The sequence below is a fragment of the Mobula birostris genome, chromosome 15 (assembly GCF_030028105.1).
Source record: "Mobula birostris isolate sMobBir1 chromosome 15, sMobBir1.hap1, whole genome shotgun sequence".
Taxonomy (NCBI): domain Eukaryota; kingdom Metazoa; phylum Chordata; class Chondrichthyes; order Myliobatiformes; family Myliobatidae; genus Mobula; species Mobula birostris.
This window is the reverse complement of record NC_092384.1, coordinates 78,804,575-78,826,448: the sequence shown is the minus strand read 5'-3', so window position 1 is coordinate 78,826,448 and position 21,874 is coordinate 78,804,575. Positions and strand designations below refer to the sequence as shown.

General features: G+C 45.0%; 1 protein-coding gene across 2 annotated transcripts in view; it reads right to left on the bottom strand.

The window, feature by feature from the left end:
- The window catches only part of bean1 (brain expressed, associated with NEDD4, 1), a 109,167-nt gene extending 88,340 nt beyond the window's left edge, over window positions 1-20,827 (bottom strand). For both annotated transcript variants that reach the window (XM_072279205.1, XM_072279208.1), the window contains exon 1: window positions 20,373-20,827. In XM_072279205.1, coding sequence (XP_072135306.1) covers window positions 20,373-20,400 — 28 coding nt within the window. In that variant the 5' untranslated portion in view covers window positions 20,401-20,827. The remainder of the gene's footprint in view (window positions 1-20,372) is intronic.
- Between the last annotated feature and the right edge of the window lie 1,047 nt (window positions 20,828-21,874).

Below are 21,874 nucleotides of genomic sequence, written 5' to 3'. Positions count from 1 at the left end.
GCTCCTCTTGCAGCACTTTAATTAAATAACTGCAGCCACCAAGTTTTAGGCATCGTTCCTGACTTCTGAAGAACCTCTGGATCAATTTCACTAAATTCGACAGTACACCTTGAACTTTCTCGGCTCTTGCTTCTGACTCAGGGGATTGAAATATTGGCTGGAAAACCAGAACACATTTTAATGATAAATTTTAAATCTGTAACAGACATGATTCTGCACACTCAAGGTGATCCTGATGGGACAATTATTTCATTGATTATTTTAAATGTGGAGTTTATAAATTATTATTGACTAAAAAGGTACTTGGGGGAGATAGGGACAAGGATTTATATCATTGATCAGGCATGATGTTGTGATAATGGTAGAAGACATCCTCAACTTTAATTTCAATTTTAAACAGATAGATTTTTTTTATTTATCCAGAAAAAAATGGGTCTAATGTAAATAAGTGGATGTTTGATAATCAGAACTAAAGGCTTGGCTCAGGGCTCAATCCCTGATATATGTAATTTTTCACCAACAAAAACCTATCGAGTATTGGAAGATCTAGATAGAGTGGATGTGGAGAGGATGTTTCATATAGTTGGGGGAGGGAGTCCAGGACCAGAGGGCACAGCCTCAGAATAGAGGAATGTCCACGTAGAACAGAGATGAGGAGGAATTTATTTAGCCAGAGCGTGGTGAATCTGTGGAATTCATTGCTACAGATGGCTGTGCAGGCCAAGTCATTGGGTATATTTAAAGCAGAGGTTGATAAGTTCTTAAATAGCCAGAGCATCAAAGGTCATGGGGAGAAGATGGGAGAATGAGGTTGAGAGGGGTAATAAATCAGCCATGATGGAATGGTGGAGCAGACTCGATGGGCCAAATAGCCTAAACCTGCTCCTACGGCTTATGGTTTTATAATTCAAAACTGATGCATCTGATGTGGGAGTTATTGATCTTTTGGTCAAAATCATTTCCAACAGTGGAACTTAAACATCTCCGATGATGTAGTGGGAAATTACAATTTCCTGCTCAATAGTCCTGGATCGTTGGATGCAGATTTGCATAATTAAATATTAAAAGGTTGCTGAGGTTGACGATATTTTGTGTGGTATTATCCAGTCTTCCATTGCCTTCTGTTAACTCACAACAGTGGAAGAGCCAGAACAGAGATGTCAAATACCAGAAGACATAGCGTTAAAGTGACAGGGGCAAGTTTAAAGGAGATGGCCGAGTTTTCTTTTTAAAATACAGAATGGTGGGTGACTAGAATACGCTAGTAAATTAACTTACTATTGTGTCTTGCACTGAGGTACAGTCAGAGTCTTGCATAGCATTATATGGGAAGCAGGGTTTAAGGGTCGGCACAACATTGTGGGCCGAAGGGCCTGTACTGCACTGTACTAGTCTATGTTCTATCCATACAGATCACATCATCAAGGGAGTCCAAAGAGCAATAACAGAGTAAAGTACCGTGCAGGCAGACAATAATGTGCAAGGTCAAAATGAAGTAGATTGTGAGGTCAGGAGTCCATCTTATTGTACTATTGAATTGTCCAACAGGAGCTGTCCGTGAACCTTGTGATACATGCTTTTGAGCTGCCTACAGTAATAGTGGAGGCAGATAACAGAGCAGTGCTTAACAGGCATTTAAAATCAGCCTCCCCTCCATGGATTCTGTCTTCAATAAAGCAGTAAAGCAACTTACATAATCAAAGACCCCGCCTACCTCAAACATTCTCTCTTCTCCCCTCTCGCATCAGGCAGAAGATGCACAAGCCTGAAGGCACGTTTCACCAGACTCAAGGACAGCTTCTATCTCACTGTTATCAGACTCTGAACAAGAAGATAGACCCTTGACCACAATCTACCCCAACAGGGTCTGACACTTTATCATTGACCTGCATTGAACTCTTTCACTTATTCTGCAGTGTTATTGTTTTACCTTCCTCTGCATCTGTGCAATGATCTATCTGTATGAACAACCTGTGACAAGCTCGTCACTGTATCTTGGTACATGACAATAATAAACCAAATTCCAATACACAGACACATGTCAAACAGGGAGTGGTGGGACATAGACCATCTCAAGTGGATAGGTCAGTACCATGGTCAGCTCAGACATGATGGGCTGAAGGGCCTTTTCTAGTGCTGTACTGTTGCATGTTCAATGTTCCAATGGATAAAACAAAGACAAATCATTGTCACATTTATGGGCTCTTAAACACGAGCAATCCTGCAGATGCTGGAAATCCAGAGTAACACACACAAAATGGAGGAGGAACTCAGCAGGTCAGGCAGCATCAGTGGAAACCAATAAACAGTGGATGTTTCAAGCCAAGGGCTTTCATCAGGATCCCCTCCCCAGTGGCTTTCCTCCTTTCCGTTCTCCCATGGTCCACTCTCCACCAATGATTTCTTCTTCTCCAGCCCTTTACCTTTCCCACCCACCTGGCTTCACCCATCACCTTCCAGCTACCCTCCTTCCCCTCTCACTGCCTTCATATTCTGGCATCTTCCCTCCTTGTCCATTCCTGATGAAGGGTCTCTCTCCGTTGTTGCTGCCTGCCCTTCTGAGTTCCTTCAGCATGTTGTGTTTTGCAATGCACACGTTGGCTGCCCCAGCATCGCCCTGAAGCAATGACTTGTCTTTGGCTGAAAGGTTTATGGCGATGTAAACACATCACAAGTGAACAATACAGGGTCACGGTAGTCAGTGCCACCAACTCACAGCTCCAGTGACCTGGGTTCGATTCCAACCTTGGGTTTTGTCTGTCTGCACGCTCTCTGTGATGTCTGTAATCTATAGCTTTCAATCAACACACTGAAATCATGGAGTCACTGACTCATACAGCACAGAAACAGGCCCTTTGACCCAACTTCGTGCCAACCAAGATGCCCACCTAGGCCTGTGTTTGGCCCGGACCCTTTTAAATCATTCCCTATCCAAGTACTTGCACCTACCTCACCGACTTCCTTTAGCAGCTCGGGCCACGTACTCAAAACTGAGTGGAAAAAGTTGCTCCTTGTTTCCCTTTTACATCTCTCCCCTCTCTATGACCTCTTGTTCTGGACTCCCCTGCCTTGGGGGAGAAAGAGCTCTGTCTATTCTCTTTATCTATGACCCCTCATGATTTTATTAACCTTGATAATGTTGCCCCTCTCCTTCAGGAGAATAAATTCCCAGCCTCTCCTTATAAAGAGCATTACCCATTCTTGCATAAAACACAGAATGCTGGAGGTACTCAGCAGGCCAGGCAGCATCTATGGGGCAGTCAGGCAGAGACTCTTCATCAAGATCTCTCAAAGCTTAGTGACGTCATCAAAGCCAACATCCAGATGATGTCAGAGAGTTTTGCCTGATGCAATATTATTCCCAAATCTTGCCTGACTGAGCCACAGTCTCAAGTTCAAGTTTATTCTTCATTCAGCCGTACACATGTACAGAGAAGCAAAGCAAAATCCCTCTGGGACCAAGGCGCAAAGCACTTTCACTACAGCGCGGACAAGGGTGCTTGATCAATGCAGGCACGGTTTGAAATTGGAAATGGCTATAAATTTGCAGATAACACCACTGTGCATCGGAAAATAGCAGGGCATCACAGTAGTGTCGTGGTTAGTAGAACACTATTCAGCACCAGTGATCAGGGCTCAATTCTAGCCACTGTTTGTAAGGAGTTTGTAAATTCTCCCCACGACTGCATGGGTTTCTTCCAGGTGCTCTGGTTTTCTCCCATATTTCAAAGGCGTAAAGGTTAGAGTCAGATGCTGCCTGGCCTGCTGAGAGCTCCTGCAGCATTTTGTGTGTTGCTCTGAATTTCCAGCCTCTGCAGAATCTCTTGTGTTTCGGTTGGGTAGGTTGTGGACATACTATGCTGGCGTCAGAAGCACGGCGACACTTGCAGACTACCCCCAAGCACGTCCATGGACTGTGCGGGCTGTTGATGCAGATGATGCATTTCACTGTATATTTCAGTGTTCTTGCAACATATGAAGCGAACCTTTTTCTTTATGCTTTAAGGTGGTAACGAGGCAGTGAGGTAGATCTGCTAACTGAGTGCTGTCGCAGCAACAACCTCGTATTGAATATCAGCGAGACCAAAGAACTGATAGCGGGCTTCAGGAAAGGGGAAGTTGGGAGAACACACACCAGTTGTCAACAATTCAGGAACAGCTTCTTTTTCTTTTTTAAATGAAGGCAAAGCTCAGTAAGTTTACTTTTATTTACCTTGCCCAAGATGCAAAAGTGTACCTTTATATATCTAGCATCTAGTGAATTTCTTATACCTGACGGCATTTGGAAATTATCGTTTCAGCTTGAAATCATACAGTCTGTGGCCACTTTATTGGATAAGTCCATGGACACTATTTTTCCTTATTTTGCCCTATTTATTTTTAAATTTATAGTTATTTTCTGTCTTTGCATTGACCAGCTGCTGCAAAACAACAAATTTCATGTCATACAAGCTAATGATAGATGTCACATATACATTGCAAAATACAGTGAAATATGTCATTGTGTCAAATACAGTACTGTGCAAAAGTCTTAGGCGCAGACACATAGCTAGAGTTCCTAAATGGCCAGGGAGCATAAGACTTTTGCAGAGTACTGCAGTAATTTTAGGTATTGCACAGTACTGCTGCCGCAAAAAAAAACAAATTCATTATTTCATGACATATGTGAGTGATGATAAACCTGATTCTGATATGGGTCTCTATCATGAATGGAGAGTGGGAAGGGGGCAGGGAGAGGGGAGGGAGTAGGAGGCACCAGAGAGACGGTCTGTAATGATCAATAAACCAATTGTTTGGAATCAGATGACCTTGCCTGGTGTCTCAGGGCTGGGTTTGTCAGCACCTGTGCCACCCCCACCCTTGGCACTCCTTTGCCACCTGTCCCACACCCCTCCCACGGCAGCCCACTCGTGCTATTCCCAATATCCTTTGCTCCACTGGATTTACAAACTCATTCTCCCCTCCGCATTGACAAATACAGTACTAGCTATACTGTATATATGTGCCTGAGACTGTTACACAGTACTGCTCATTCAGGGAAGATTGTGCAAGTGTCACCACGCTTCTGCTGCCAACGTGAACTCAGAAACCCTAACTGTACGCCTTAGCAATGTGGGATTTGAACTTCCAGCATCTAGGAATGCTGGAGCACCCACAGGAAGCCCACACTGTCACAGGGAGAAAGTACAAATTCTTTACAGACAACGGCAGGAATTGAACCCCTGATTTTACAGCTACCAATAGTAAGCCTGGTTCTGAATAGTGACGAGCAGCTAAATGACCATCTCTCCTTCACATCCCTCTCCTGCTCCTCACAGTGGGAGATGCCATTATCTGCCACCTTGGACATGGTGGCTGGAACGTCGGATGTGTGCTTTGGACACTCATAATAACAGTGAGAGAAACTGTGCACTGATTGGGGAAGTTCCTACTGTCTCATTCCGATCACAATACTGGCATTCCTAGATGCTGGAGCTTCATATCCCAACTGGAAGGTGGATGGGAGGGTGCAATACAATTATCATTAAGCACAATGTGGTAACTGATGGTTTTCCTGCATTACTGTGCAAATCACCTGATATTGGCTGATTTTCCATACTGCAGCTGAGATGCCCAATTGTGGCTCAGTCATAGAAATCTACAGCACATGACAGGCCCTTCAGCCCACAATGTTGTGCCGACCATGTAACCTACTCTAGAAACTGCCTAGAATTTCCCTAGTGCATAGCCCTCTATTTTTCTAAGCTCCATGTACCTATCTAAGAGGCTCTTAAAAGACTCTCAGCAAGAAGTTCTACAGAAACCAAACTGGTAGGGTGGCATTGCCTGGGCAAACATCAAAGTGAGAATTTACAGCCATTCTTCAATGGCTGATCTACTATGCCTGGAAGAACCAACAGAGAAGGAACGTTGAGTACTCACTCCACATGAAGGGTCTCTGTCGACTGTTTCTCCCTCTCCATAGTTCCTCCAGCATTTTGAGTGTGGGACTCTGGATTTGCAGCATCTGCAGAATCTTGTGTCTACTCAAGGAAGGAACTATGCGCTGGCTAAATCTTTTTTTTTTAAATAGGGCAGCATGGTAACATAACAATGAGCACCAGTGAATGGAAGATCGGGGTTCAATTCCTGCTGTTGTCTGTAAGGAGTTTGTACGTTCTCCCCATGGCTGCGAGAGTTTCCTCCAGGTCCTCTGGTTTCCTCCCACATTCCAAAAGGTGTACAGGTCAGTAAGTTGCAGGCATGCTATGCTGGCACTGGAAGCATTGCACCACTTGCAGGCTGCCCCTAGCACAACCTTGGTTTGTGTTGGTTGTTAACGTAAACGTCACATTTCACTGTCTGCTTTGATGTACATGTGACAAACAAAGCTAATCTCATCTTTATATCAAGTTCCTTAAGGATGTCCTACCCAGAGAGCAGGGGTGGGAGGTGCTCCCACCACCTATTAAATGTTCCCAATGGCGCACATCTCTAATAGCTTCTGACAACCAAGTCTAGCTCCTGGCCTTCACGTGTGGCTTAGTTATTAAGCCCGGTGAACTGTTTCTACTGACAGGAGAAGGGGCAAAGGCGCATTAAAACCAGTTGCTCTGGGCAAATGGAGCTCTACAGCCGTGGTTGGCAGTTCACCTAGGAGAAGGAAAACTCTGATCTCAAACCTCTGTTGCCTTGGGGCTAAACCCACTCATGGGGAGGGCTTTAGGAGTAAAGCCGAAGAAAAAATCCAGAGCTGGAGTCCCTAAAGGCAGCCCTACGTTGAGTCCAACACTGACTGGCAACTCCTGCGATGCTGCTGGTGCCAAGCTGTATCGGTCTCTGCCGTTCCTTTGGATTCATCAGCAGCGTGGAGAGGGGGAGCCTGCAGCATGGGCAACAGCTTGCTCTCCACATCGTACCACCCTGGATCTTGTACCTGTTTGTGTATGACAGCTAGGACGCAATATCTGTAGCTGGAAAACTGCAGCTATATGCATAAAAGCTAGAGGACCTCAATAGGTCAGCCAACATCTGCAAAAGGCAAGGGACAGTCGATGTTTCACATGGAGACTCATCATCAGGACTGAAAGAAAAAGGGAGGTAGCCATATGAAAAGGTGGGAGGAGAGTGTGGAACAAGAGATGGTGGCTGATAGGTGGATCCAGTCGAGAGGGGTATGATAGATGGGTGAAGGAGGGAATGAGGGGGAGAAGCTAGGGTGGTGATAGGTGGGTGTGACAAGGACTGAAGAAAATGGAATCTGATAGGAGAGGACAATGGACCATGAAATGGGGGGGGGAGGGGAAAACCTGAGGGAGGAATGTGCAGACAGGCAGATGAAGAGGGCAGGAGAGGAGAGAAAGAGAAGGGATGATGGGGGCCATTGAGATAAGGGAAAATGAGAGAGAGGAGAGAGGTCACAGCAAGTTAGAGAAATTGATGCTGCTGCCGTCAGGTTGGAGACTACTGAGGTGGAAAATGAGATGATGTCCCCCCTCATCTGTGTCTGACCTCACTGGCAGTGGAGGAGGCTGTGGACAGATATGTCGTTGTAGGAATGGGATGTGGAATTAACGTGGTTATCAACTGGGAGACCCTAGCGGGGCTGGCAGATGGAGCAATGCTTAAAAAGCAGTCTCCCAGTCTATGTTGGCTTTCTCCAATACAGTGGAGACTGCACCGGGAGCACTGAACACAATTACTGACACAACATCCTCCTTTCCATATTGAGGGTACATTGACAAGGAGCTGCAGAAAGTTGGGTTCATGTTAATATTTACCAGAAATACATATTAATATTATTTAGTTATAACACAACTGTACAAAAAAATCCATGATTTTTATCAAATGAGTCATCATTTCTATGTACTTATGACATACAGTTTATATACGAGATCCGACATGTGGGGCTGGCAAGTCAGCTGAATGTACCACGGACTACAGCACAGTACAGGCCCTTCAGCCCACAATGTTGTGCTGACCGGTGAACCTACTCCAAGATCACTTTAACCCTTCCCACCCACGTAACCCTCCATTCTTCTTTCATCCACGTGCCTATCTAAGAGTCTTTTAAATATCCCTAATGAATCTCAGTATTACTTAAATTTTTATTAGTACAATTTGTTTTCTTTGGTACATCTGTTGTTTGTCAGGCTTAATGTAAGAGTTTTAAAATAAACTTTATTGCATGTCTTTATTTTTCTGTAAATGCCTGCAAGAAAATGAATCTCAACATTGGTACTTTGATGTTGTATCTGCATCTACCAGCACCCTTGACAGTGCATTGCACACACCCACCCACACCACTGCGTAAAAAACACCTCTGACCCCATATGTTCCTCCAATCACCTTCAATTTATGCCTCTTCGTATTAGCCATTGCCTTCCTGGGAAGATGTTTTTGACTGCCCACTCGATCTATGCCTCTTATCATCTGCTACACCTCTATCAAGTCACCTCTCATCCTCATTCACTCCAAAGAGAGTCTCTAGCCCACTCAACCCTTCCTCATGAGACATGCTCTTTAATCCAAGCAGCATCCTCTGAATCCTCTCTAAAGCTTCCACATCCTTCCTATAATGAGACAACCAGAAATGAAACAAGGAAAACAGCTAAATACTTTGTTAACTAGTGTTTCTCGAAAATGATCATCACAAGCAATAGTTAGCAACTGCCCTTTGGACTTGGAAGCAACCTGATGTGATGGTACTGAGGCAAGGCACAGCGGCAGGCTCATCGGTAACAGCGTGCCGGACCTGCGGTTCGATGGATTTAAGCACCGGGCTGAATCGGAAAGGTCGGATACAAACCGAATTGAGGTGGTAGGGTCCAGACCCCGGAGTGTATCGAAGCGACTGAACCTAACGTTTGGGCGATAATTTATGTGCCGGACTGCACTGGAAAAGTCAGGGTGTCGGGGCCCCGAGGTGAGGGTCGGGCCAATTCAGCTCGCTGCCCCACTCCGTGCTGAACTACGAGTTTGTAGATGGACTCGCTGTGGACTTCAGTTCAGAACGCTATTTGCTTGCATTTATTGTTTGCATGATTGATTTTTTTTCTCTCTGTACATCAGGTCTTTTTTTGTTTTTGTTGGGTTTCTTTGTTCTGTAGCAGCCTGTTAGGAGATGACTCTCAAGGATGTATAATGTATACATACTTTGATAATTAATGTATTTGAACCCTTTGGAATCCCTGTGTTAGGATTAATATCCAACATCAAGCCATGGTAATTTTGAATTAATGTGAATGATTCACAAAGGCATCAACTGCCGGTGGATTTCTCTCTCTGACTTTGAGGCCCTTCGTTGGTCGGGGTCAACAACCATGGATGATGCATCTCAGCTGTCGATGTGATATGCAAGCCAGGGCAGTACAATATGAGCAAGCTGTTGCCCATGTAGCAGGCTTCCCCTTTCCATGCATCTGATGAATCCAACAGAACGGCAGAAACTGATACAGTTTGACACAAGAGGCATCACAGGAGATGCCAGCCAGTGCTGAACTTAACGTAGGACTGCCTTAGGGACTCCAGGCCCGGATTCTTCTTTTGGGATTTACTCCCAAAGCCTTCCCCATGACTGAGTATAGCTGCAAGGCAGCAGAGGTTTGAGATCAGAGTTTTCTTTCTCCTAGGTGAGCTGCCAACCACAGCTGACGGGCCCCATCTGTCTAACGCAACTGCTTGGAAGGCAGCAGTAACCCACCTTTGCCTATTTTGTCAGTAAAAATGGTTCCGCTGGGCTTAGTAACTAAGCCATACATGAAGGTCAGGAGTTGGACTTGGCTGTCAAAGGCTATTTGAGATTATTTAAGAGGTAGTGGGAGCTTATCCCCATTACCACCCCTGACTATAACAACCTGACGGTACCTCTGTATCACTATGCTTGTTAAAAGAAGCCTTGAAGTAGTAACTGGTCCGAGGTTACCGCAGATGAATCATCAATTAGCTGACTCTTTGCTCAAATACCACACTCTGGTTTTAATCCAGTCACCAAGCTCACACTCATCTGGGCTTGGAGCAACCAGGTTTACACAGGCAAGTGATTGAAGCAAAGGACAAGGTTACGAGGAAGAGAACTGCAACTTCCAATTGGTGAGAGACTGGAGAGCAACAATGAGATACGGCAATGGGACCTCAGCGAGGCAATCTGTATCTCAAATCTTCCTACATTTACTTCCTACTGGATATCATCCCAGGAACATCTGATCTGCCACATCTGTCGTTACCATGTAAGTTAATAGGATGGTTAAAAAGGTGCATAATATGCTGGCCTTCATTAGTCAAGGCATTGAGTACAATATCTGCAAGGTAATGTTGCAGTTCTACAAGACTGTGGTTAGACCTCACTACGAGTATTCTGCTCAGCTCACACCCCCTCATTATAGGAATGATGTGGAACTCTTGGAGACGGTGCAGAGGAGATATATCATCTATTCCAGCTAATTTTTTCCTGAGCAGAGATGATGACCTTACTTTTTCCCATGTTACATTCCAAATGTTAAGTTTCTGCATGTTCGCCTAGTGAAGAGCAAGGAGGGAGAACTTTCCCACTTACAGGAACTCAGAAATAGTTTCCCATGAAAAATGACAGTGCACGTTATAATCCAGACTGCAGGAAGTTCAGGGGTGAATTTCAACCTGATTGCATGAATTTTGCCTAGGTAGACGCCAACCTGATGGCACGAATTCTGCCTAGGTAGACGCCAACCTGATGCCATGAAATTTCTCCAGCTTCTGGTAATTTTATTTCCTCCTCCCCCTTCCCTCTTCTTCAGTTTCTCACTCTGGCACCACTCTTACCTCTTCTCCTCACCTGCCCATCACCTCCTTTCCTTTCTCCCATGGTCCACTTTCCCCTCCGATAAGATTCCTTCTCCAGCCCTTTACATCTCCCACCTATCACCTCCCAGCTTCTTACTTCATCCTGCTTCGCCATCTACCTGGCTTCACCTATCACATTCCAGCTTGCCCTCCTTTCTCTTTTCCACCTTCTTATTCTGGCATCTTCCTCCTTCCTTTCCAGTCCTGATGAAGGGTCTCAGCCTGAAATGTTGACTGTTTATTCATGTCTATAGATGCTGCCTGACTTGCTGAGTTGCCCCAGCATTTTCTGTGTATTGCTCTGGTTTTCCAGCATCTGTAGGATCTCTTGTATTTGTGAGTTTCTTCAGCCAGAGAGAGAGAGTGGTGAGTCTGTGGAATTCATTACCACAGACGGCTGTGGTGGCAAAGTCATTGTGTATATCTAGGCAGAGGTTATTAGCTTCTTGATTGACAGGGGTCTTGAGAGATAGGGGGAGATGACTGGATTAAGGAGCTGGAAAAAAAGACATGACTGAATGGTGGAATAGACTTGATGGGCTGAATGGCCTTAATCATCTCCTGTATCTTACAGTGTTATGATGAACCCCATCTCTAACCCAGCAACAAGTGAGACACTTTCCATTGTTCACCAGCACTGAGCAAATATGCATTTTGGTAGCAACTTGTATTCATTCCAAGTTCAAGTTCATAGTTATTCAACCACACACATCTATACAGCCAAAAGAAACAACGTTCGTTTGGACCAAGGTGCACAACATAGTACACATAGCTCACACACAACCGTACACATGTATACCACCAAACGAAACAATGTTCCTCTGGACCAAGGTAGACAACACAGTACATATAACTCACATAAAACACAAAACACTATTGCCACAAATAAACTAATACTAAGGTGCATCCAAGTTAAAAAGTGAACGGTATAACCCTAGTGGTGCTCATACAGTATGTAATGAGACCTATGTGGTGGCAGGGAATGCAACAGTCTTACAGCCAGGGGATGAAGCTGTTTCCCCTCCTTACAGCTCTCTTTCTAATGCTATGGTACCTCCTGCCTGATGGGAGGGGACACCTTCACATTCAGCTCCAGAGAGGTCATTCTAACACTAGTAGGCACAGTCTCACTCTATGCAGGACTCAGTGATAAATATCTGCACCACCCCCCCCACCCCACCCAACAGCAGCATTACTCAGATCGGAGTCACTCACAGAGGTTGGACTGATTTCCTCCTAGGCCGGCCCGCATAGAACTCCCGAGGATGAGAGGAAGGCAGAACAGACTGGCTAGAAAATTGAAAAAGAAGCAAGAATGACGACCCGTGGAAAGGGAAGGGTCTCATAGCAAAGCAGAGTCCTGCCGACAGTGGAAATCCCAGGACAGCAAGAGGAGTCGTCACGCAGCAGAGAAAGCAGCACGTTGAGTTTGGCACACAAAATTCTGGAGGAACTCAGCATTTCAGGCAGCATCTGCAGAGAGCAATGTTTTGGGCTGAGACACCTCATCAGGACTAGAAAGGAAGAGGGAAGAAGCCAGAATAAGAAGGAGTACAAGCTGGCAGGTGATAGGTGAGACCAGGTGAGGGGGAAGGTGGGTGGGTGGAGGAGAGAGGTGAAGTAAGAAGCTAGGCAAAGGGTTGAAAAAGGAATCGGATAGGAGAGGACACTGGGTCATAGGGGAAAGAAAAGGAGGAGGGGCACTGGAGTGAGGAGAAGAGAAGGGGTGAAAGAGGAACCAGAATAGGGAAAAAGAGAATATGTGGGGTGAGCAGAGGAGAGTGATTACGAGAAGTTAAAGAAATCAATGTCCTTGCCATCAGGTTGGGGGCCACCCAGTTGGAATATGAGGAATTGCTGCTCCTCCAACCCATACTTGATTTCATTGTGCCAATAGAGAAGGTTTATATCATTATGGGAATGGGAAGCCAAATTGAAATGGATGGCCACCAGGAGATCTTACTGCTGCTCCTCCAGCATTTTGTGGGTGTTGGAAATCATGAACAACATCTGTGTCATTGATGGAGTTGAGGGTGGGAAACTGTTGACAAGTTTGACGTGGAAGAGCACCAGGGCTCCCAACCTGGAGTCCATGGACCCCCTCGGTTATTGGTCGGGGTCCATGGCATGAAAAAGGTTGGGAACCCTTGTGTAAATAGTTAGTATGATATATTGGTAATTGGTCTACTATTAACATCCAGGGCAAAACTCACTAAGGCGTGGCAACATCTCTGCTTCATTAGGAGTTTGAGGAGATTAGGAGATTTAGTATGGCAACAAGACTCCCTTACAAGTTTCTATAGATGGGCAGTGGAGAGCATTCTGATGGCTGTATCACAGCCTGGGATGGAGGCTCCAATGCCAGCAATTACAAGAGGCTACAAAGGGTTGTAGACTCCGCCAAATCCATCATGGGCACTAGCTCCCCATAAGAGGCTACAGAGGTTTATATGGCACTCCCCACCTTTGAGGACATCTTCAAGAGCCAGAGCCTCAAAAAGGCTGTATCTGTCACTAAGGACCCTCACCACCCTGGACTTGCTCTCTTGTCATAGCTATCATCAGGGAGGAGGTACAGGCAACTGAAGACCCACACTCAGCGGTTCAGAAACAGCTTCTTCCCCTCTGCCAGATTTCTGAACCATCTATGTTTCATGATTCCATTATTTTGCACTATCCAGTTATTTATAGAATTTTTATCTCACTGCATTGCATTGCACTGCTGCTGCAAAACCATAAATTTCACATTGTGTAACTCAGTGATAATAAAGCAGATTATGAAAGACTTGGGCTTTGGTGCTTCCTGTATAAGCTCATTCAAGTTCCATCCCCACAGAACACATGAAAGCACAGACTTCACCTTTAAACACTTGCATCCCACAGTGTGTTGGCAGAAACAGTTTGGCAGTAATTGCAAGAGTAATGCAACTTGTGTGTGACTTTTCTCATGACAAGACATTATATAATCCCATTCATATAATTAAGGTTTGGAAGGACTCCTACTGTAATTGGTAGGCATTTACTAAACTCCTAACAAAAGACCCGAGTCTCACGCTCCCTCAGCATGTGTCAAACTGCTCCACAGCCCATGAAGCACTTTGTAATCCTGATGCATTGTTATGACATGAAACTCTTGGGAAGCTAGAGGTGTACAGCAAGATCCCCACAACCTAATGCCAAGTGGGGATACATGTTGACCAAGCCAAAGGAAAGTCCACCTGGTGCCACAAGGTGCTCTGTATTTATCCAAATCATAAAGGGTATGGAAGTAGAACACAGTACACACTCAGTCCACAATGCTGCACAGACCTTTTAAACCACAGTGAGATTAATCTAATCATTCCCACCCTCATATCCTGCCATTGCCTTCATCAATATGTCTATCTAAGCTTCTCTTAAATGTCCTTAACGTATTTGCCTCTAACCCACCCCTGGCAGTGCATTCTGTGCACCCACCACTTTGTGTAAAAACCTGCCTCTGACATCCCCCACTATACTTTGCTCCCAACAGCTTAAAATAATGTTCCCTTGTATTAGTCATTTCTGTGCTGGGAAGTCGTCTCTCACTGTCTACTCTATATATGTCTCTCATCACTCAGCATCAGGCAGCATCCTGGTAAATCTCATCTGCAACCTCTTGAAAGCTTCCCCATTCTTCCTATAATGAGACGACCAGAACTTAAACACAATATTCCAGGTGTAGTCTAACCTGACTTTTAAAGAGCTGCAGTATTTCCTTGTGGTTCTTGAACTCAGTTCCCTGACTAAGGCAGGCCAACACACCACACACCTTCGTAACAACACTGTCAAACGAAGCAACACACACAAAATGCTGGAGGAACTCAGCAGGCCAGGCAGCATCTGTGGAAAAAAGTACAGTTGATATTTCAGGGTGACCCGCCGAAGGGTTTTGGCCCGAAAACGTCAACTGTACTTCCCCCCCCCCCCCCCCCCCCATAGATGCAGCTTGGCCTGCTGAGTTCCTCCAGCATTTTGTGTGTGTTGCTCGGATTTCCAGCATCTGCAGATTTTCTCTTGTTTGCAACTTGTGCAAAAACTTTGAGGGTTCTATGGACTGGACCCCAGGATCCCACTATTCCTCCACGCTAAGAATCCTGTCATTAACCCTGTATTCTGCCTTCAAGTTCAACCTTCGTAAGTGAAACTCTTCACACTTTTCCAGATTGAACTCCATCTGCCACTTGTCAGCCCAGCTCTGCATCCTGCCCATGTCCTGTAATAATCTACGACAACCTTCTACACTTATCCAGAGCACCATCAACCTTTCTATCATCTGCAAATTTAGTAACCCACTTTTTCCTCTGTCATTTATATTAACAAAAAAAATCACAAAAAGTAGGTTTTCAACCTCCAGGCAGAAAAAGGTCCATCTGCTACCACCCTCTGCCTTCTGTGGGCAAACAGATTCCGAATCCACAATCAGAATCAGGTTTAATGTCACCAGCATATATTGTGAAATTTGTTAACTTTGTGCCAGCAGTACAATGCAATAATGATAATATAGAGAAAAAATACTGAATTAAACAGTATATGAAATACTGTAGTTAAATTAAGTATGTAGCGAAAAAATAGAAATAAAAAGTAGTGAGGGAGCATTCATTGTTTCAATGTTCATTCAGAAATTGGATGGCAGAGGGAAGGAGCCATTCCTGGATTGTTGAGTGTACGTCTGTGGGTTTCAGTACCCCTCACTCCTGACGGTAACAGTGAGAAGAGGGCATGTGCTGGGTGGTGGGGGTCCTTAATGATGGACACTGTCTTTCTGAGGCACCACTCTTTGAAGATGTCCTGGAGCTGACTAATTTTACAACTTTCTGCAGTTTACTTCGACCCTGTGCAGTAGCCTCCCCCACCCCACATACTAGACGGTGATGCAGGCAGTCAGAATGCTCTCCATGGTACATCTGTAGCCAAATATCCCTGGATCCCATCCCTCCCAACTTTCTGAATGACTTACCATAGAGAAGCTTATCAAACATTTTACTAAAATTCATATACAACACAAACACTGCTCTACCTTCATCAAAGAAAATAAATTATCGAAGTACAAATTCTATATGTCACCATATACAACCCTGAGATTCATTTCCTTGCAGGTATACTCAATAAATCTATAGAATAATAACCATAACAAAAATCAATGAAAGATCACAACAATCAGAGTGCAGAAGATAACAAACTGTGCGAGTATCAAAAGATAGAAACAATAATAATAAAAACTAAGCAATAAATATTGAGAAAATGAGATGAAGAGTCCTTGAAAGTGGACCATTGGTTGTGGGAACATTTTAGTGATGGGGCAAGTGAAGTTGAGTGAAATTTTTCCCTTTGGTTCAAGAGCCTGATGGTTGAGGTGTAATAACTGTTCCTGAACCTGGTGGTGTGGGTCCTGAACCACCTTCTCGATGGTAGCAGTGAGAAGAGAGTCTGACCTGGGTGCTGGAGGTCCCTGATAATGGATGCTACTTTTCTGTGACAACGTCTCATGTAGATGTGCTCATTAGTGGGGAGGGCTTTACCTCTGACGGATTGGTATCAGTCAATTTGTTCTGTCACTTCCTCAAAGAATTCAACCAGGCTTGTGTAGGGGAGAGTTCAGAGGAGAGACTGGAGAGGTTGGTCTGTTCTTACTGGAGTGGAAGGGGTTAAGATGGGAGGTATTTGAAGCAGAAACAGACAAAAATGGAGTTTATTGTCATCTGCACAAGTACGTGTGTGCACAGGTGCAATGAGAAGCTTACTTACAGCACATCACAGGCACAGAGCATCAGATAAGCAGCATTCACAAGAAAAACATCAACATAAATTATGCACAATTTTTAAAAGAAACAGCACAATTAGAGCAAAAAAAAAACATTTTAGTGCCAAGTGATCAAAGTGGTCAGAGCGTTGCTGCCCTGAAGTAATGATTAGCGCTGTGCTGGTTGGTTCAAAAACCAAACACGTGAAGGGAAATGGCTGCCCTTGAACCCGGTGGGAGGGACTGCAGTACATAAAATCATGAGGAGCATAGATAGGGGAGACTGCTCAAAATGTTACCGGCATCAGGAGTAGATGGAACTAAAGGACACAAGGCAAGGGGAAATTACCAGTCCTGATGAAGGGCTCGGCTTGAAATGGAAATTCCCCTCCATAGATGCTGTCTAACATGCTGAGTTTCTTTAGCATTTTGGGTGTGTTGTTCTAGGGCAGGCGTTCCCAACCTCCCCCTTGCTTAATGGTATTGATCCATGGTATAAAAAAGGTTGGGAACTCCTGCTTAGGGTAAGGAGGAAGAGGTTCGGAGGGATTCTGAAACGGGATTTTCTTCACCCAGAGTGGCAAGGTCTGAGCAGAGGTACCTACAAAACACTTGTGTGATGAAGTGGCTGAAGCAGAGTTACTGATAACATGAAGACATCCACATCATCATGGCATAGACAGCTATGGACCAGGATCCGGGTTATGGGGTTAATTCAGAGGGGTACCATCCAGTGACTGTACACGAGTTGAGCTGAATGATCTGCTTCTAAGCAGTACAATGCGATGATTCTATAAGGCCCTTCAGCCCATTTAGTCTGTACAACCATCAGCCACCCATTTACTCCAGCCCATTTTACCCTCCCCACACATTCAGAATCACATTAATTATCACTTTCTTATATGATGAGAAATTTGTTATTTTGCAGCAGTAGTACAGTGCCAAGTCATAAAAATAACTAAATTATAAGGATAATAAACACAATAAAAAGGAATGAGGTCATTGTCATGAGTTCACGGACCGTTCAGAAATTTACTTATTTATTTATCTGGAGGCAGAATGTGGAACAGCCCCTTCCAGCCGCACCACTCAGCAACCCCCGACAACCCCAATTTAACCCTAACCTAATCATCAGTCAATTTACAATGACCAGTTAACCTACTTGGTGCATCTTTGTAGTGTGGGAGGAAGTGAGGGGCCTGGAGAAAGCCCTGTAGCCACATGGGAAGATGTGCAGAGGATGCCAGGATTGAATTCCGAACTCCGACACCCTAGCGTCAAGCTCACTGCCACGCTACTGTGGTGCCCTGTTTACATGGGGTGGCTGCAACGTTCGTGTATCCAGACCCAGTGGGATTATTATTAATTGGTAGTGAAAGCCAACGGTGAAGGGAAAGCAGCAGCTCCTGAATTGTTGAGTGTGTGTCTTCAGGGTCCTGTGCCTCCTCCCTGATGGTAGTAATGAGAAGAGAGCATGCCCTGGATGGCAGGGGTCATTAGTGATGGATGCCACATTCTTGGAGGTGTCCTCCTCCCAGCTTCTACCCCTCACCTACATCTGGAAGCAACTTATATTGCCCAATTTACCTAGCAACCCTCAGTTCTGTGAGGAGCTTGAGCATTCACCCCGTGGCTGTGTATGTTTCCTCCAGGTGCCCCAGTTTCCTCCCACAGTCCAAAGACATACAAATTAGCAGGTGAATTCATCATGTGCGTGGAATTGGGCAGCACAGGCTCACTGGGCTGGAAGACCCTGTTACTGTGCTGTTGTCATCATCTTTATGTGCCCTGACGTATGACCTGGGTGATCATGGATTTTGACCATGATTGTTCTTGGCAAACTTTTTCTACAGAAGTGGTTTGACATCGTCTTCTTCTGGGTAGTGTCTTTACAAGACAGGTGACCTCAGCTATTATCAATACTCTTCAGAGATTGCCTGCCTGGTGCCAGTGGTCGCATAATCATATGATCTGCACCAGCTGCTTATGCGACCATCCACCACCCACTCCCATGGTTTCACATGACCTTGATCGGGGAGGAGTGGCTAAGCAGGAGCTACACTTTGCCCAAGGGCGACCTGCAGACTAGCAGAGGGAAGGAGTGCCTTACACCTCCTCTGATAGAGGGGCATCTCCACCCCACCGCCCAATGCTGCATCCTTAAATGAAAATAAATAATACAAATCTTTGTGATGTGGGAGGAAAACCGAGCACTCGGGTGAAACTTGCACCGTCACAGGGAGAAGTTGCAGGCTCCACACAGGCAGTACCAGTGTTTGGGATTGAAACTGGGTCTCAGGCACTGTGAGGCATCTCAACCGCAGTACCATCCTCCCCACGCCACCACTCTCCCCCCAAATGCTGAGGCTTTATAAGGCATTGGTCAGACTGCACTTGGAGTACTGTGAGCAGTTTTGGGACCCTGATCTAAGAAAGGATGTGCTGGCATTGGAGAGGGTCCAGAGGAGGTTCAGGAGAATGGTTCCAGGAATGAAAGGGTTAACATTTGATGGCTTTGGCCTGTACTTGCTGTAGTTCAGAAGAATGAGGGGCATCTCAATGAAACCGATCGAATATTAGAGTAGATGTAGAGAGGATGTTTCTGACAGTGGGCGAGTCTAGGGCCAGAGGGCATAGCCTCAGATTAAAGAGGTCCATTTAGAACGGTGATGAGGAGGAATTTCTTTAGCCAGAAGATGTGAATCTGCGGAATTAATTGCCACAGACGGCTGCGGAGGTCAAGTAATGGATATATTTAAAGCAGAGGTAGCTTGGTTCTTGATTAGTCAGGGCGTCAAAGGTCACATGGAGAAGGCAGGAGAATGGGGTTAATAGATCAGCCATGATGGAATGGCGAAGCATACTCGATGGCCCGAATGGACGAATTCTGCACCTATATCTTATGGTCTTATTAATGGCCCTAGATAAATAAATCAGTTCTGTGGATTCTCAGAGAAGCAGTCTGGTTAATATCCCCAGAGATATCTGAACGCTATTCACTGTCTGAGTTCATTCTTCACGCCCCTTTAACGCACCGTAGACTTTTTTTGGAAAAGTGGTAACTGAAATCATTTTATTAGAGAGACTTCATGGGTTGACTTGGGGAACTTCCGACCATTTTTGAGCGCAAGAGCTGATATTTTAAACACATTCTGTAAATACAGTGAAGGACTAACGTTGGCACCAACTAACGATACACGAGCCGCATAAGGTATAACAGAGTTGATCTGGGTCAGGCTGAAATAAATTCCTTTAAAACCCGCGCAAAAGCAAAGACGATGGCTGGCGAGCGACCCTCGATACTTCAGCGCCCAATGAAACCGGGTAGACAGTCTGAAGCCCCCCGGTGACAAAAAAAAGATAATGATGGGAGGGGGATTTGACAATGCGATTGAAGAGACAATTGGTGCCAGCAAACACCTCGCATTCTGCTCCCGGGATTAATCCGGACCCCCAAACGTCAACAATTGCCCCCACCCACCAACCAAAGCTACAGAGCTCCCCCGGCACGTTAATTGTCGCCGAACACAACCCGGATTCACTTTAATCTAACACCTCAAAACAGACGCATTTGAGAACACTGGGGGAAAATACCAAACCGTTTCACAAAGAAATATAAAATAAAAACAATTAAAACCACAAATAATGGCTATTTTTGAAATCGCTGTTCACGAGTTAACACCTACAGAGAAGAAAGGTCTACTATGACATTAGGAATGAATTCCGAGTTCAGGGCGGGGTGAAGTTTGGAGAGGATTATTTTTTTTTGCTAATTAATCTGGAAAATGAGGGTTATTTTTTCGTGCCTTACCTGAGTATAGGTAACTGATAATCTCCATGCGCCGGTTTTCAGTCCATAAAGCAGCATATGCCGGCCAAATAACTATTTCGATGAATATTCCTTCGTCTCTGCTCCTCCCTAACGGTGGGTGACTCAGTTGCAAGCCGGAGCAGAGACAGGGGGAGTTTTGTCTTTGAGATGAGAGGGCCCTGCTATCCCTCTGATAGCCGGCCGGAACAAACTGCCATCGCAGTCGCTCTGTGCGTCTCGCTGTCAGAAGATTCCCCGCTGCTAATGCACGGATATCCTTGATCTCCCACACAACTGTACGCCCTATCTGATCATCCCCCCTCCCCACTCCCTCTCTCGTAAAATAAAAACAATGAATTACTTCCAAGGAGCGGCTGCGCCACACTACAAAACTAGTAACAGCACATCCGAGCAAGCTTGGGGTGTTGCGAGGAAAGGTAGCTCCTCTCCCTCGTTTAACATACACTTCAGAAGGGATCCTGGCAGGATTTTGTGGAGCACGCTTAAAATACCTCCATGTGACTTTATTATCCGAATGCTTGGTGACATGTAATCGACTTGCCAACTTCCCGATTTTAAAGGGCCACCCTTCCCCCTCTCAAGAATCAAAATCGCTTCAAAGCTTTATTCGTTTTCTTTCAACTGGAAAAAAAAACATTAATTGAAAGAATGAAATTGAAGGTTAGACGAATGTCATTAATCATCTTTACAAAGAAAGCACGGTCAGCACAGTTAGAATCAGAGCTCTGGGAGGCAGGCCCACCAGCCCATCCAGTCCATGCCCAACTCTTATTCTTCCCAGACCCATGGAATGGCATCTGGACCATAGTCCGCCACACCCCTCCCATCCATTAGGTATCTAAACTTCACTTTCAGTGTGGAAATCAAACCTGCATCCACCACTCCTACTGACAGCATGACCCACACTCACACCACCCTCTGAGTGAAGAAGTTACCCTCACGTTCCCCTTAAGCTTCTCACCTTTCACCCTTAATCCATGGCCTCTAGATCTAGTCTCGCCCAATCTCAGTGGAAAAAAACCTGCTTGCATTTACCCTATCTGTACCCCTCATAATTTTGTACGCCTCTATCAAATCTCCCTTCATCCTCCTATGCTGCAGGGCAGGAGTTTCTAACCAGGAGCCCACACACCTCTTGGTTAATGATAGGGGTCCATAGCATACAAAAGGCTTGGAGCCTTTGTCCAGGGAATAAAATCCTAATTTATTCAACCTTTCCCTGTAACTCTGATCCTCAAGTCTCAGCAACATCCTTGTAAATCTTCTCTGCATTCTTTCAACCCTATTGACATCTTTCCCGTAGGTAGGTGACCAGAAAAGATTTTTTTTATCAGTCTTTGTTAATGTATAGGTTTTTTCACAAATTCTATTGTATTTCTTCATTTTCCTGTAAACGCCTTAAAAATGAATTTCAGGGTGGTATACGGTGACATATATATGCTTTGATTAATTTATTTTGAACTTTGAAAACCTTTAAGCAT